This window comes from Leucopleurus acutus (genome assembly GCF_964270905.1).
Source record: "Leucopleurus acutus genome assembly, chromosome: 7".
In the NCBI taxonomy this organism is placed as follows: domain Eukaryota; kingdom Metazoa; phylum Chordata; class Mammalia; order Artiodactyla; family Delphinidae; genus Leucopleurus; species Leucopleurus acutus.
This window is the reverse complement of record NC_139150.1, coordinates 101,064,752-101,082,221: the sequence shown is the minus strand read 5'-3', so window position 1 is coordinate 101,082,221 and position 17,470 is coordinate 101,064,752. Positions and strand designations below refer to the sequence as shown.

The 17,470-nt window shown below is 52.5% G+C and overlaps 2 protein-coding genes across 2 annotated transcripts in view; one reads left to right on the top strand and one right to left on the bottom strand.

Annotated features, from left to right (window-relative positions):
• Positions 1 to 17,470, top strand: part of ENTPD4 (ectonucleoside triphosphate diphosphohydrolase 4) — a 424,151-nt gene that overhangs the window by 162,418 nt on the left and 244,263 nt on the right. The gene's annotated exons all lie outside the window — the stretch shown is intronic.
• Positions 1,235 to 10,629, bottom strand: R3HCC1 (R3H domain and coiled-coil containing 1; the record flags this gene model as incomplete). The annotated part of the gene is made up of 9 exons (XM_082842360.1): positions 1,235 to 1,484; positions 2,375 to 2,470; positions 4,201 to 4,271; positions 5,509 to 5,681; positions 6,643 to 7,240; positions 7,970 to 8,107; positions 9,902 to 10,029; positions 10,371 to 10,548; positions 10,613 to 10,629. 9 exons carry the CDS (start codon positions 10,627 to 10,629, stop codon positions 1,348 to 1,350), a joined length of 1,536 nt encoding a protein of 511 aa, XP_082698486.1. The 3' UTR covers positions 1,235 to 1,347.

Here is a 17,470-nt window from a genome sequence, read left to right as displayed (position 1 = left end):
GGGCATCTGGGCCTTTGAAAGTATAGCTCAGAAGAAAAGCAGCCCGCCTGTGTAAGTGACTTCTCTTTCTGTCCTTCCAGTTCTGTAACTGATTCAACGGTGCTATAACCAGGGTCCTGGGTGATGAGGACACTTACCGATCGCCATGTGTCACCACAGACACTTACACATACTTGAAACTTGGAATAAAAGATTTATGACCTGCATGTGTGTTTCATTTGGGCCTCTGCCTGCAGCCCCTGAGCAGCAGAGCTCCCTTCCCTAGTCGGCAGTCAGGGAGCTTGGCACCCTTACATGTGCTCTCCTGCAGGAACGTTGAGTTCCTGGGCCCCTCCCGTCCGGCATGGCCACAGGGGCCTCATTCAACGCACACCACAGAGGAAGGGCAACTCCTGCCGAGAGCCGCGGTCTAAGGAGGTCAGGAAAATCCACAGAAACATAGGCCTCAGCCTTTCTTCAGCTCTTGTGTTTTAGTGAAATGTGTCAGGGCCACAGTGGTTGTGTGAGGACCAGATGGGACACCTAGACTTAAGTCTCAGGCTCTGGGGGAGGGGGAGTCAAGTAGATCATGGGTCCCCGGGGTGCAGTGAGGGTGGACCCCGAGCCAGCCACTCTCCCCCCAGGCGCAGAGCTCCCTCTCGTGTCATAGCACGCTGTGGCCCAGCAAATCGAGGGGTCCACAATGACCTCAGAGCGCCAGGCAGGACCGCTCGGCACCAACTCCGCCCAAACCGGAAAGATGAGTGTGCTGGGGCCTTGTCCGCACAAAGCTGCCCTCCCCGCCGTTCCAGGGAGGGGAGAGAACTCGGCGGGCATTTCAGATTTCGCCTCTTGGCTTGTTCGTGTTTATTTCCGCAAGGACCCCCCCCCCACCCCCACCCGTGTAACCCACACCACTGGTAACACTGGGACCAGTCCAAAGGGGGGGTGCCTGCAGCACTGCCAATAGCCCACAGCTGCTCTGGGGGAGACTGGGCATGTGTCACACAACAGGTGTAACCTACACCCCCAAGCTGGGCAGGCTCTGCGCAAAAATGCCTTCGAGGCCCAGCTGGATCCTCGAGCCCAGTCAACTAGAGTGAGGAGAGCAGGTCTCAAATGGGAAGCGAACAGCGCCCCCTAGTGTCCATCGGCAGACCATCCCATTTTGAAGCAATCACGTTAACAATTCTTACATTTTTATTTTTTTCTCAACTTCTGGAACTAGATCAAGGTAAAGCCCCCCGTGCCCCACAGTGACGCCCCAAGGATGGCTCAGGGCTGCTCTGGTGTGTGTAAAGGCTTGCGGTGTTGGGGCCCCAGCTGAGGAGGGGGGCGGGGGGCGCCAATCCAAGCCGCCTGGGCCTCTCAGGGCCTCAGGGTCGGGGAAGGCTCCACGGCAGGCCGCTCTTTCTTCCTGTGTTGGAGCCCCAGGGCCCGGGCCACCAGCCTCCGGGCCACGGCTGTGTTTGTCTGTGGTCTCTCCTTTGCCAGACGCAGAAGCTCTAAAAGGAAAGCCCCATGGGGTGCGGACTTGAATTCAAGGCTATGGCCTCTCCTCCCAGCAACACAGCGGCCTCAGAGGTCATTAGAGCATGACCAGATGCTGGTGAGAGGGGGCCGCCTAGGGCTCCAGGCCCCCTGTGGGGTCCTGACTAATCCTATCACCTCTCTGCGCCCTCCCTGTTTCTCTGTGGCGGCAGTGTTAATCCTGTCTACCCCTAGGGAAAGCAAATCAGGATGGGACACCTGGAGCTCTTGGGTCAACAGACAGGATGTTTATTGTCCCCAAGGAGTCTGGGACAAAGCCCACGTAACCCACAAGAATGTGGACGGCCTCAGCAGGCTTCTCCCAGGCCAGTCTGGCCAGCCACTGCTCTGCAGCCATGGAAAACTGGCCTCTAACGCGCCCCTCGCGCTTCTGGAAGGAGGAGAGGAAAGGGGAGGAGATGTCACTTATACGGCATCTCCTGTGTGCCCCTCACCGCTGCGGGCACGTGTGCCAGGCTTTCTCATTCACCCCAGTGCTTATGTCGCAGACGTTAGGTGACTTGCTCAAGGCCAACTTACAGAAGTACCAGAGCCAGGATCACACGGAAGCCCAAGCTTTTTACCCTACAGCAAAACATGGCTTCCACGGCCGCACAGAAAGACCAAGCTTCCCCCTGAGCCACAGCACGAGAGGTGTGAGCGGAGGGCAAGCCCGGGACAGAGCAGCTGGCAGACAGCACTGCTGAGGGGCCCCCCTGGGGTGGGGAGGAGCACCCCACTGGCCACTGCAGCCCAGGAGCCCTAAAGCAGAGAACTGAAGAGGGGAGGGAATCAGAGGGAAGGGCCCGCCCCGCCCAAGCGAACACGTGCACAGCCCTCCCACCCAGACCACAGGCTCCCTTACTTGGCCTCTGCAGGGCCTTCAGCTTGGACTGCTTGGTTCCCTGCGTCAGGGGCCGGATCTTGAGCGTGGAGAAATCCCTGGTCAGGGCCTCAGCAGCTGTGGAAAGACAACAGATCTGGAGCCGTGCCCTCTTCCTCCTGCTGAGGCCTCCGCAGGACCCAGGAGCACGAGTGTCACCCCGAGGCCCACGCAGCTGCTCTGTACACCCATTCAGAGCTCAGGGACAGGGCTGCCCCATGAGCTGGCCTCGCCCCCCGAGCCCGCAGACCTGCACGGGGCCACCCACGCTCTCAGGTGGACGGCCCGCTCGGAGCCCAGCTTCCACGTTCCCGCCCCGGGCTAGTCGGGAGCCGCGGGAGCCTACAGTTCTGACGTCAGGAGAGGCAGGCCCCCGCCTTCCAAAGCCCGGGAGCTTAAAACAAACGCCACCCTTCCCCCACTCGAGACCCTCCCAGGGCACGTGCCCTCACTGCCCCAAGCTGTGCCAGGTCTTGGAGCACTCAGGCCACTTAACAGACACAGCAGGTCAGAGCTGGGAGGGGCTTCGGGTCCAAGCCGCCATAGGGATGAGGAAACTGGGGCCAGGACGTGGCCGGCCCGTGCCACACAGCTTGGTGGAGCCCGGAAGGCAGCCGTGGCCACGCCTAGCCCACTGTTCCTCCTTTCCGCGGACCAGAAAGCCTCTGGGCCTCCCCCTGCCCCCGCCTCTCTTTCAGTGGCTCCCTCCCTGGGGTTGACGCCCCTACCTCGCCCCAGTCCTCTTGCTCTCTAGACACTGCCCCCCTTCCCTGAAACCCCAGGCTCTCCTGAGGACTGGGCCCACCCCGGCCACGGTCACTCCCAGCTCTGTGTTCAGAAGCTGTTGTTGTGAGAAGCCAGCCAAGGGCGGCGGGGTACCAACTCTTTACAAATACACCCAAACTGAGCAGTGGCGTGGCAGGGGCAGCTCCGGAAAGTGGCCAAGACGGAGGACGGGCACCGTCCAGGGCTACAGCCAGGAGGCTGGCTGGCCTCCCCAGCTCTGACGCCAAGAGTCTTAGTAACCCTGACCACACACTGACATCCAGGGAACTCAGTCTCCCCATCTGTGAAATAGGGGTCACCTGACCTACTTCTTGGTGCTGTACTGAAAACGGAATGAGACGCATCTGCTCAAACCGTATGAAATTGCCGTATTTGAATGCTTTTGACCTATAAAAATGGCACCTTCGGGACTTCCCTGGTGGCGCAGTGGTTAAGAATCCGCCTGCCAATGCAGTGGACACGGGTTCGAGCCCTGGTCCGGGAAGATCCCACATGCCGCGGAGCAACTAAGCCCGTGTGCCACAACTACTGAGCCTGCGCTCTAGAGCCCGCGAGCCACAGCTACTGAGCCTGCTCACCACAACTACTGAAGCCCACGCGCCTAGAGCCCACGCACGGCAACAAAGAGCAGCCCCCGCTCACCGCAAGTAGAGAAAGCCCGCACACAGCAATGAAGACCCAACACAGCCAAAAATAAAATAAATAAATTTATAAAAATAAAACATGGCGCCTTCATATGCTTTCATTTAGTATGTGTTAGTCCGTAGGGCTTGGCCCTACATGCTCAGTAAAGGTCACCTGAATCTGAAACCTCCGAACTGAAGGCACGAAGATGAACAGGCGAGGCCGTGAGCTTCCTGGCCCGGCTCCTGCTCTGCCCCCCAGGACTTCTGGAGGGTCTGGGAGACACCCTGCCAGTCCGCCGGCTCAGGGTAGCCTGCACCCTGACCTGGGGGATCCCCACACAGGGAAACCTAGGCTCCCGCCCTCCCCAACGGCAATCAGAGGAGGGCCCGCCTCACCTGAAACCAGGCAGGGAAAGACCCCGAGCGCGTGTGTGTCGTCCACCCACTGGATCTTGAACCCCTTGTCTCTGCCGGGGAAGAGACAGTGATGAGGCGAGCAAATGGGCAAAAGCCCTCCTGCTACAGGAAGTGCCCTCCCACCTCCAACCCCCAAACACTCTGAGCCCAAGACTCGTTCCGTCTCCTCTGGGAAGGAGACGGCCGCCGGGCGCAGACTTCCTCTGAAGACCAGACAGTCCGCCTCAGAAAGAGACACCAGCCCCGTGGTCGGATGGGCCCCCCACTCCTGGAACTGAGGAAGCCAGGATGCAAAGCTCGTAGAACACAATGCCAAGGGCGAAGGGGGCTCCTCACGGTGCCGTCACGCCAGGCCAAGGGCATGGGGTCCGAGGCTGCAGGCAAAGGGTTTGTGTGGTGGGCACAGGACCTAATACAAGCGTGTCAATGCAAGTGCCCCTGTTCGACTTTCTTTCTGCTGCTCAGGAAAGCACCCCTGAGTCTGGGCCCCGTGGGAAGCCAGAGCAGTCCCGGGGCCCACGGCTTCTCTGTGGCACTGCCACGCCGGCCAAGGAAACCACCAGTGGCCCCGGTCTGGCTCCGCCCTCAGGGGTGGAGAGCTGATGAGCCCCTCGAGCTGTCCACCAGCTCAGGCTTGGGGAGGGAAGGGGAGGCTGTGCGGGACGCAGTCAGAAAGGGGGCCCTGAAGAAAGGGATGTTTTTAAAGCCTAAGCAGGAAAAGAGAAGGGGGACTGGAGAAAAGAAAATGAGCATTTGGAGAAAGAAAAAGAAAAAAGGAGAAGAGATTGGATTTGGACCCAAGGAATTCCGGGAAACAAGAGAAATCTTTCTCTCACTATATCCCCATCTCCCATCTCCACCAGACCCTGCCCCAGGGCCGCTCAAGCCCAGTTCACCCCAGGAATATAGTTCCTGCCTGGAAATGGCCCCATCCTGCTGACTGACCGACGGTCAGTGGAGCAGGGGAGGCAGGGGCCCCGCCGGGTCCTGGCCACCATGTGGGTGTGGGGGGACCGGGACGGAGATCTGCTGCCCGGTGCCAGCAGGACCAGGTCTCGGGCCTCTGGAGAGTGTCTGCAACCGAAACGTCAGCTCTCCTCCTCCACAAAGTCACGGCCAGCAAGCCAACTGCCCAGGAGGATGGAGCCCAGAGCAACCACAGCCACTTTCTGCCTTTCTTTCTAGAGCGCTGGGCACCGGGGGAGGGGCAGGCAACTGTCCCCCACAACAAAGGGCTGGCTCCAGAAGTTGGCACCCCCTCCTCCCCACCTCCCCGAAGCCTCTCACTGGAACTCGGAAAAGGCTGCCAGCAGGTCCTCAGTCTTGAGCGCCGGCTCAAAGTCATAGATCTCCACCACGTGGGCAAAATCCTTCTCTCCAGGCAGCTCCTCTGCGAAGGAGGACGTGTCCATGTGGATCTTCTCTACCTGAATCTCCTTCTCGGTCAGGTTGTCCGTTATCTGGGACAGATCAGACCCTTTAGCGAGGGGAGCTCTGACACACATGACTCCAAATGACTGCTCTCAAAATCACACACTGAGAGTCCTGCAGGCTTCTGGGTAGATAGGGAGGTGAGCACCCCGGGTAGGGGTCTGGGAAAGACAGCAGGATGGCAGACTGGGCCAGAAGATGGAGAAGCATGAGTTTTAGGGGAGTCCCCACTGGGTGACTGGCACGGACACACATCATGTTTCACAGAATCCCGAAAACCCTATTCTATAGGCCCACTTTACAGACGGGTAAGCTGAGTCAACGAATTAAGTAATTTTGCCCCAAGTTGCCATCAGTGAGTCACAGAGCTGGGCAGGCCCAGGATCTTTCCCTCTCTCATTAATGATGTGATAATAAGCAAGGCTTTCTGGCGTCCATCCTTCATCTGTAAAATAGCGATACAGGATGCCCGCCCTCCCAACTGACACTGCGGCCAGGCTCAGGGGCGGACACATGACATACAGTTCCAAGGGTACAAGATCTGTAAGACAAAGCTTCAGGCAGAAGAGTGATTTTCATGACCAACATCTGCAGTGCATTCTGTAACATGGGCACATCTATGTTACCTTGGGCAGTGTGTATCATTACCTGCTATTTTTTCAGATGAGGAAACTGAGACTAAGAAAAGCCAAATGACTTGCCCACAGTCGAAGAGCACCTACATGATTGAGCTGGGACCGAATTCCACACCCCTGATCCCAGACCCTGAGCCTCCTGCCCTCTGCAGTGTCAGTCCTGACTCCTGTGGGCAAGGCCCCTGGGTCCCTCCCCGCACATCTCCTAAGGGACCCCTATCACCCAACACCCAGGCCTGCTCAGCCAGCACCCGCCCCCCAACCCCTCCACACCATGACCTTCGGCCCCCATCCACCCTCGACTACACCCACCTCACTTCCGCCCTCCCTTTTCCGGGCTTAAGAGCCTCATCACCTCCTGCAGGAGCTCACTGTAATCGTCCTCCTCGGAGCAGCTGCCCGGCCCCTCCTCTTCCACCTCGTCCTCTTCCTTCTCTGCCGCCAGGCTCCTCTCCAGCTCACTCCCACTCCCGTCTTCCAAGTCTGGCTGCAGACCGGGCCCAGGCTGTGTGTCCGACTCCGACCTGTCTCCCGTCCCTGAGTGATCCTCTGGCCCTGGGGACTCAGTGGCCACTGGGTCTGGCAGTGACTCGTTCTCACTTTTGCTACGGCCTTTTCGGACCTCTGCTGCCTGAGTCGCCAACACAGGAAGTTCCTGATCGGAGGTGCGGTCCCCGGCACAGATATCATCGGGCTCTTCTGGGAGCCCGCCAGCTGGAGCATCTCCCTGAAGCCCTGGGGCCGGGAGGGGCGCCCATTCTTCTCGCCTGCGCAGCGCCCGGGGCACATACAAAGCCTGGTCCGGCTTGCGTCCACGATGCCACCGGCCGGCCCGCGCTCCTCGGGGACCAGCAGCCGCTCCCTGGCTTGAGGTGGACCTCGGACCTCGGTACTTGCTAGGGTGGGAAGCAGGAGGGCGGCAGGGGCCAGAGAGCCCATCTGAACCGGGTAACCTGCAGCAGGAGCAGGCGGTGATCAGGGCGGTGTTTGGGCCCCAAGGAAAATGGTTTACTGGAGCGACCTGCCATTCAGGCACGAGGCTCTCAAGTCAGCCTTGGGCAAAAACCAAAGCCAAAATGACCCTCAAGAACACCTTAACAAGGCATCAGAGTGGAGGCTGGATGCCCTGAACAGGCCCGAAGCAGTCAGCTCTCCCTCCAGTGTTATAAACCGAATATGAGAGCGCCGAGTCTTCGCTTACTCACAGGGTAAGGTGCGTACTAGCATTTAGGAACTGCGTTATTAAAAAAATATGTAACTTTCAAAGCTAGGATCATAGTCATCATGATAAGATCCTGCAAGAGGCACGTGGAAACAGGTGAGTGAAAGCCCAGATGTACTCGCACGTTCCGTGGCCTCTGCGGGGCACAAGCTCACTGAGAGCAACGCTGGGCAGACACCTTCGCTGTTTAAACCACTCTCTCTTTCTCTCTTTTGGCCCAGCGTGCGTGCGTAAGCTGAATTTGCTAAAGGAATTCCACAGACAATGCACATCTACTCCGCTGCTGGAGCAGAAAGCAGCACTGACTCTAAGCCCCTGAGGCTGGGGACACAGGTGGTGGCCTGGGGCCTCCCGGCCCTGGTTCCCTCTCAGACACCGACCAGCTCAACCGACCAGCCCCCAACCCCCGCCCCCCGCTCAAACAGCTGCTGAGGGGCCTCCAAGGAGGCAGGATACACACCTGATGTCCACGTGACAGATGACCGTCCTCCTCCTCCAGCCCTCCCCAACAGAGAAGCTGCTCAAAAGATCAAAATTCTCTGCTGTCCTGTGGATCAAGTACCGGAGGCGACTGGAGAGTGGGGGGAAGAGAAGGACCCTGGGGAGCAACGGGAAGGGGTGCTGAGCAGGGGCTCCAGGTGCAGCCCCCAGGCCTGAGCCCCACCGAGTCCACTCCCGGTTTAACGGTGGCTTAAACACTAGGCTCCCTCTGCCCCCTTGGGTCCCAGGCTGACTGCAAAGGACCTGCCGATAGAGGTTACGACAGGGAGCTACTGGCCCCACTCCCCTTCCAGTGCTGGGCCCCTTCGGTCTCGGGTGATGCTCAGGGTTACAAGTGAACGGTGCAGCTGGCTTCAGACTATACTACAAAGCTACAGTAATCAAGACAATATTACTGTCTTGGCACAAAAACAGAAATATAAATCAATGGAACAGGATAGGAAGCCCAGAGATAAACCCACACACCTATGGTCAACTAATCTATGACAAAGGAGGCAAGGATATACAATGGAGAAAAGACGGTCTCTTCAATAAGTGGTGCTGGGAAAACTGGACAGCTACACATAAAAGAATGAAATTAGAACACTCCCTAACACCATACACAAAAATAAACTCAAAATTGATTAAAGACCTAAATGTAAGACCAGACACTATAAAACTCTTAGAAGAAAACATAGGAAGAACACTCTTTGACATAAATCACAGCAAGATCTTTTCTGACCCATCTCCTAGAGTAATGGAAATAAAAACAATAATAAACATATGGGACCTAATGAAACTTAAAAGCTTTTGCAAAGCAAAGGAAGCCGTAAACAAGGCGAAAAGACAACCCTCGGAATGGGAGAAAATATTTGCAAATGAATCAATGGACAAAGGATTAATCTCCAAAATATATAAACAGCTCATGCAGCTCAATATTAAAAAAACAAACAACCCAATCCAAAAATGGGCAGAAGAACTAAATAGGCATTTCTCCGAGACATACAGATGGCCAAGAGGCACATGAAAAGCTGCTCAACATCACTAATTATTAGAGAAATGCAAATCAAAACTACAATGAGGTATCACCTCACACCAGTTAGAATGGGTATCATCAGAAAATCTACAGACAATAAATGCTGGAGAGGGTGTGGCAAGAAGGGAACCCTCTTGCACTGTTGGTGGGAATGTAAATTGATACAGTCACTATGGAGAACGGTATGGAGGGTCCTTAAAAAACTAAAAATAGAATTACCATGTGACCCAGCAATCCCACTACTGGGCATATACCCTGAGAAAACCATAATTCAAAAAGACACATGCACCCCAATGTTCATTGCAGCACCATTTACCAGGTCATGGAAGCAACCTAAATGCCCATCAACAGACGAATGGATAAAGAAGATGTGATACATATATACAATGGAATATTACTCAGCCATAAAAGGAGTGAAATTGGGTCATTTGTAGAGGCGTGGATGGATCTAGAGACTGTCATACAGAGTGAAGTAAGTCAGAAAGAGAAAAACAAATATCGTATATTAATGTATATATGTGTAATCTAGAAAAATGGTACAGATGAACCAGTTTGCAAGGCAGAAATAAAGACACACATGTAGAGAACACACATGTAGAGACACCGGGGGGGGGGGCGCGGGATACGAACTGGGAGATTGGGATTGACATATATACACTAATATGTATAAAATAGATAATTAAAAATTTTTTAAAAAAGAAAGATGCAGCTGGGAGAGGCCTGAGAGCAGATTATTAAACCTAAAGGCCAAGGTCAGAGCCAGCTGCGAGCCCGTTACTTTGGATGCACCACTGGGCAAAGGGGCACAGGAGGCTCTGGGCGAACCCTGACCTTTTCAGCAGCCCAGGGCCCAACGCCACCATCACACCAGCTTACTTTGACAGCTGCTTCTGCAGCAGGAAGCGGTCCAGCTCCTCCTGGATGCGGTGCACGAAGTCATTCTCGGCTGAGGAGAGGAAGACGCCGTCCAAGCAGAGAAGGGCCAGGGTGACAGGTGGGAGAACCTGCGGGGCAACGGACACGGCCGCGATCAGAGCGCCTCCCGGGCCCACCCTAGACCAAGGCCAAGGCCTCTCCTCCTATCGGAGAGGAGCCGGGCTCCGAGGCGGGGAAGGGACGTGGCGAGGGTCGCCAGGCAGGGCAGTAGTGGGGCAGCTAGGGGTCTCCCGGCCCCAGCTGCGCTCGCTTTCGCTGTCCCCGGGCTCGCGCGCCGCCGCCTCGGGCCTGCTCAGCCGACGCTATCGACACTCCCCGGCCCGTAAGCGAGAGGCCCGGGGGTAGCGCTAGGCCTGCTGCGAGCCAGCAAGCGGGGCGACCCGCCCCCAGGCCCGCCCGCCGCACTCACCGCAGGCGCCCCGCGCGTCGCCGCCGCAGCTCTGAGGCTCCCCAGAAGCCTGCGCGCCCTGGAGTCCGCGTCGCGGACCTCGGCGGAGGCGCAGCGCCACCATGCGGCCCGGAGGAGGCATGGCAGCAACGACAGAGGCGTGTTCTTGATTGGTTTGCCCCGGAGAGCACGCTGTCTCCTAGGATCAATTAAGTTTGGCAAATACTTTGAGGTGGCTCCTATATGCTAGGTCGTGGGGATACCAGATTTTCCGGTTCATTGTTCCCCTCCCTAGGAACGTAAAAGAGGAATAAATAGGAAGTTTCTGGACACCAAGAATTTCATCACCCTTTGACCACCGCTGCCCTTCCTTGACCCATATTTATGGAACCTGCAAAGAGGTCCAACTCACACCAAAGGGTCACTGACAAGGTGTACTAGCCTTTGGGTAACAGGGCGGGGTAGACACTAGAATGGTGATTTGCAGGCCATCAAATTATACTACCTTGCTACATCTAAAAATGACTCCAGCACCCACCACCTTAAATACGATTTGAAATACTTCCCATCAGACAGTGTAGGATGGGCTGTTATAATCTAGGAGACCAGGGTTGAAATCCTCCTCTTCCCTGAAAGGTGCTGAAATGTAAGCCTTTTATCATCCTGAATCAAGCGGGCCCCTGAGTTAACAGCATTGAAGACCCAGGTTTTAGTACAGGGGCGGGACAGTCTGAGTGGGCCCTGCAGTAGGCTATGGGCAAGGCCACAGGGAGAGTGTCCCTCAAAAGGCCAGGTAGGAAAAGCTGGGAACAGAAAAATGAAGAAAAATTAAGATGCATTTTGCTCTCTTACAGTTTTTTCCAGAGTATTTCTTTAAAAAGATGGTGGTATTATATCACATTTACAAAAACTATCTTTCTGGATAGTTTTTCAAGAATAAAAAGGATCTTGGGCTTCCCTGGTGGCGCAGTGGTTGAGATTCCGCCTGCCGATGCAGGGGATGCGGGTTCGTGCCCCGGTCGGGGAAGATCCCACATGCCGCGGAGCGGCTGGGCCCGTGAGCCATGGCCGCTGGGCCTGTGCGTCCGGAGCCTGTGCTCCGCAACGGGAGAGGCCACAGCAGTGAGAGGCCCGCGTACTGCAAAAAAAAAATAAAAAAGAAAAAAGAATAAAAAGGATCTAGAATAAAGACAACACCAAGTGCAAAGAGAACTCAGGGAGGTGAGTCTCCTTTTCAGCCCTGGTTGTAAGAAGAGATTCTGAAGGCCTAACAGGTCCCCTGCCCCAGCCTCCGGCCTGGAGGGGCATCCGGCCCCTGGGGGTGTAGAGGGCAAAAGGCAGCAGGAAGAATAGGGACACCCATTTGGATTCTGACTCCACCAGCCCCACCCACACTCCACACTGGCTTAACTGAAGTGGAATTAGGCCTGAGAGAACGCTGAGGGGGCACACAATGGTACCATTTATCTGACCAGGCTTCCATGATGGGCGGTTAGGGTTAGGGTGAGGCTGAGAGGCAAGACCACCGAGCAGCCATGGACCACACATGACCTGGAAGGATATGCTTCTACTTAGAAAACAAAGGCCCAACTTTCTCAGCAGAGTGGCCATCTCTCCCCAAAATGAAGGAACCAACCAAAAACCCAGGACACAAGCCTTGAGAGCTGGGCCGTGAGAGAGGACTTCAGCACATTCAGAGAGACTCAGAAACAAAGCTGTCAGGGGAAAGCTGCCCATGAACCCAGTTTCCACCACACCCTCTTCAGATAACTTGGAGGCTGAACAGAAAAAAAAGTATCAGCACGAAGGCCTCCACTTGTGGGTGGAGGTTACCAAGAGACGCCAAGATAAATGGGGAAGGAAATCAAGGCACATCCACCCACACGCTTTGGGGACAAATACCAGGTGAGCGTTGAATGGGTCCCAGTCAGAGATAAACAAACAGAACAAAAAGCAGCAGGATATGCAGAATTTCTACAGCAAAAACAAACAACAACAAAGAAAGCATAATAGGAAAAGAGGATAAGGGTATATTGGAAAGTTCTCTTGAGAAAAGAGAAGAAAGTTCAGTTAATAACTACTTCACATTCCCAGGGGAATCAAAGAAAGCCTGATTTCCATGTCACAATGGATAAACCAACAATGACATGAAAGTGAACTGTCAGAGGGATAGAAAGACATAAAGGAGGCAATCATGTTCATCACAGAAGCAGCAAACACTGGAGTCAACAAAGTTGAAAACGAATCAGTGACAAAGAGTAAAGCCTTATGAAAATGAAGATAACTACTCTTTACACAAAGTTTGCCATATAAACGGCATGAATTTAATTTTTGCAGCAGCCCCTTCAGATGGAGATTGTTACCCTTATTGCAGGGGAATAACCTGAGGTTTAGCCAAGGAACCAGCTACTATGTGCAGAGTTGGAACTCACTCTAATCCAGATGTAGCCTGACTGTCACGTCCATGCTCCTGAACACCCCCGACTAAGATCTTCCATCTTTAGAATGTCATGAGAATTGATGCTGTGGCCAATAGCCAGACACAGAAGTCAGGCATTAAACAAACTAGACGAATCCAATCAGTTAGAAACTCATGCTATGTGTGTGCTGTAGTTTTACCTGAAACAGGAGGAATGATTGAGTGATGATGAAAGGACTGCATGCAGGGGACAGGGGGTTGCAAACAGTCCCATCTGAAGGGAAGGACCTAGAGTCCCCTGCTACCATAGTGACCCTAAATTACCATCCAGTGCGCCTTTCCTTGCTATGGGTAGGATCACCGGGGTCACCCACAGCTCTGGAGTCTACGTCCCAATTTCACATCTCCTCACTCTAAGCAACCTGAGATGGTATTACAGGTATTAAACTGTCTACCAGTAACCTCAGCTTGCATGAGCTAGCCAACTGTTCTCTCCATGTTTAAGGTTAAGTTTAAGAATATTCAATTTAGGACTTCCCTGGTGGCACAGTGGTTGAGAGTCCGCCTGCCGATGCAGGCGACGCGGGTTTGTGCCCCGGTCCGGGAAGATCCCACATGCCGCGGAGCGGCTGGGCCTGTGAGCCATGGCCGCTGAGCCTGCGCGTCTGGAGCCTGTGCTCCGCAACAGGAGAGGCCACAACAGTGAGAGGCCTGCGTACCGCAAAAAAAAAAAAAAGAAAAAAAAATCCAATCCTAAAATGTTACTTAGTCTATTTCATTTATATAAACTTTTTGAAATGACACAATTTTAGAAACAGAGAACAAATTAGCAGTTGAAGTGGGGAACAAAAGGTGAAGAGTGGAGAGGAGGTGGGAGGGAGATGAGTGTAACTGAAAAGAACTGTAAGAGGAATCCTTGTGTTCTACATCTTGACTGTGGTGTTGGACATGAGAACCTACACATATAATACCGTTATATATAACTAAATACACACACACCAGTATAAGTAAAATTGAGAAAATATGAATAAGATAGGTAGATTTTATCAATGTCAGTACTCTGGTTGTGATATTGTACAATAATTGTTGCCATTGAATGAAACTAGATAAAGGGTACATGGGATCTCCCTGTATTATTTCTTATAATTGCAGATGACTCTACAACCTGCTCAATAAGCATTTGTAATTAGGGAATTCCCTGGCAGTCCAGTGGTTAGGACTCTGTCCTTTCACTGCCGTGGCCTGGGTTCAATCCCTGGTCAGGGAATTAAGATCCCGCAAGCCACGTGGCGTGGCCAAAAAAATAAAAATTTAAAGAGATGTTTGCAACTAATGAAAATGGAAAATCAAATATATCAAATTTATAAAATGCAAATTAAATGTTTAATAACTTCATAAATATGAGTAAAACTGGAACCAGATGTATAAGAGAAATAAATTTGTTCTGTCATTTTGAGTTAATCAAAGTTGTTTTCATTTTCTAGAAAGTATATTAGATACATTAATAACATTACAATATTTATAAATTAAATTTTAAAACTTAATGAAAGCTAGATATTTCAATGTTACTTTCATAAACTAATATAACTTAAAATCTAAATAACTGTAAGAAATCTTTTGTGAATTAAAAGCCAGTCTCAGACATAGAAAACTCTACACAAAACTACATGGAGTTCCAAGAAAAACCAGAGAGATTAAAACAGTTACAGAAAATATAAATACAGAAATCTGCATTGTAGATGCAACACATGGTTAATTAATAAACTTGAGGAAGGAAACAAAGCTATTGGAACAGAATAAAAAATGCAACAAAATTTTTTTGAAACAAAGGAAAATGTGAATCTACAGATTAGTTTACTGAATTCCAGAAATAGATAGCTAGATAGCTAGATGCCTGATACAGATGGTGGTAAAATTATTTTCTCTGGGCATTGAAAAAAAAAAACTCTATATAGGTAGAATACAAAGAAAAAATTCAAGTGGCTTGCAGAAGCAAGCACCAAAGCAACTTGGTGAAAGAATGAAAGAAAAACTGGAAAGTTTGGAAATTTGATGAGACCAAAGTATCACTGTTTGCAGAATATTTGATTTTTTTTTTCACCTAAAAATTCAAGAGAATCAACTAAGAAACTCCTGTAAGCAAGAATGTGTGGAGAAGAGCCAGGGCTGGAAGAGGTGATGGCGGGGCCAGAGGAAGAAAGAAATGAGAAATCCACCCCCAGTCCTGCTCTACCAGATTGGCATCTGTCCTTATCCCCCAAATCTCTGATGCCTTTGTTGTCCTTTGGTTCCCCGGAGACCATAGCCTCAGGCTAGCCTGAGTTCTAGCTCCTTTCTTAAAGGGCCAGAGTAACAGGAATTCAGATGGGGTTTGGGATTGTGGGGGAGTCTGGCCCGTGAGCTGCGGGGCTCAGGCCTGTCCTCATCTCAGCCCCCAAGCTCCTGCCAGGGATCCTTACCTGACGTGACTTTGCAGATGTTTACACACCCACCTCCAAAGCCAGATCTCTCTTCCCCAGGCCCAAGCACCACCACACATCAGAGCCTGTTGCCACAATGGGGTCTGAGGGACAGGAGGAAAAATGAATATTAAGACTTGGTAATGACAGGGCCATGGTCCTCAGTCCCCTTTTGTGGGATTGTCTTGAAGCTCTCCCATAACAAGTTACCAGAGTGATCTGTCAAAAGGTGAACCTAATCACATCATTCTCTCCACCGCATAAAATCCTTTAATGGCTCCCCAATGTATTAAAATAACTTATTACCAGGCTCTAAGTGATCTGGCCTTCTCCAGGCCTGGACTAGGCTGAGGCAGGGAGCCATGAACCTGAGAGCAAGTGCCGCCTTAAGCTTTGTGCCCTGGGTACTTGAAATGCCTCACCTTAGCATAACTCCCCCTCACTACCGGGTACCCTTCTCCTTGTCCATTACATCCCAGCCATGCTGGCCTCCTTTCTGTTCCTCCATTACAAGTTCTCTCCTGACTCAAGAGCTTGGTAATGGCTGTTCCCTCTGCCTACGATGCTCTTCCTCTGGCTCTTTTCTTTTCTTTTTTTTTTTTTTTTTTTGCGGTACGCGGGCCTCTCACTGTTGTGGCCTCTCCCGTTGAGGAGCACAGGCTCCGGACGCGCAGGCTCAGCGGCCATGGCTCACGGGCCCAGCCGCTCCGCGGCATGTGGGATCTTCCCGGACCGGGGCACGAACCCGCGTCCCCTGCATCGGCAGGCGGACTCTCAACCACTGCGCCACCAGGGAAGCCCCCTCTGGCTCTTTTCTGGCTGCTCTGTCTTGTCTGTGTTTAAGAACTATAACCAGTTGAGATTTTTTCACTCTGGTTACTTTCACATGGAACCTACTGGAAGTGGTTGCCTCTAAGACCCTCACTGTCTAAGCCCATAGTGGTCCCGTGGATTCTGGGTGGCTCTCTGCTTCTGTGTCACAGACAGGGCATAGGAATCTATGCTGAGACTAGAAACCTGGGGCCTGCATCCAGCCTCCCCCGGTGAAACACACAACCCATTTCCTTTGAAGTCTTGCCAATGACTTGGGGGATGGGTCCTCACTGATGCTAGGATCCACAGACCCCATCTCTTTTCTGTTTCCCCAAATTTCCTCTACTCTTTCTCCTGCAAATACGATCCCCTCTCCTCTCCGGGACTCCTAGTAGAATCTCCTAAAGGTGCTCAAACTCTAGGAGAACAGAATTCAGGAAGGTCAGTGACTAGCAGGCAGTATCTGCCCAGGCTTTGAAAGACCAACCTCCCTGAGGCCAAGGAGCACAGAAGCGCATGCAGCTTCGTGGAGAGGCAGAAGCCAGGAGGAGTTACAGGAAGAGAAGCACAATGCTTGGCACCTGGTGGGCATTCAATAATCATTTGTTGAATGAATGAATGAATGAATGAGTAAAAAAGATCTCCCAGTACCTGATGTTCCCTAAGGTGGAACATCACGTGAGCGGACTTCCAAGCAACTTGGTATTGTTTAATAAAAGCATGTAGATGGGAAAGACATAGCTGTGCTCAAAACATGGTCACTGCGCCTGGGGAACACCGTGCAGGGAATGCTCGTGCTCGTGGCTGAGGCTACGAGCCAGCTGGGCTCTGGTCTGGAAACCAGCAGAGGCCTCTGGGGTTTCAGTCCACATGGATTAAAAAGGGATAAAAGTGCCCCATGCGAGGAGGTGATCAAAGCCACCCAACCACGTAAAGCTAGGGATAGAGGGGGAGTGTCCCCATTTATGCAGTTACACAGAATAAAGCTACATTTGACCACCCCAAGGAGCTATCTAAGGCTTTTTCCGGAAGGTAAAAGACCAAAGATGTTGCCTTGTGAAGAATTCCTTGGGCAAGCCACCTGCTAGCCAACTGGGTCAATGGTATCCCCAGGAACGACATGGCTCTTAGCTGCCAAGAAAAAACCTGGCTCTTAACTGGGTGTCCTGGGGCAGGCAAGCACAGAAACACCAGGCAAGGATGAGTGAGCTCAAAGAAAGAGGAAAAACCACCCACAAAAGAACTTTACAAACCAAAACTCTAATACATGAAAAAAAAAAACCCAAGAAAACAAAAGAACTACTAATGCTAAGAAAAGACTTGTCAATCAAATGCAAGAGATGGGCCTTTATAGAGCCAGATTTGGACAAACCAATTTACTATTGGACATGTTTGATAAAGTCAGGGAAATCTGAATACAGCCTGGGTAC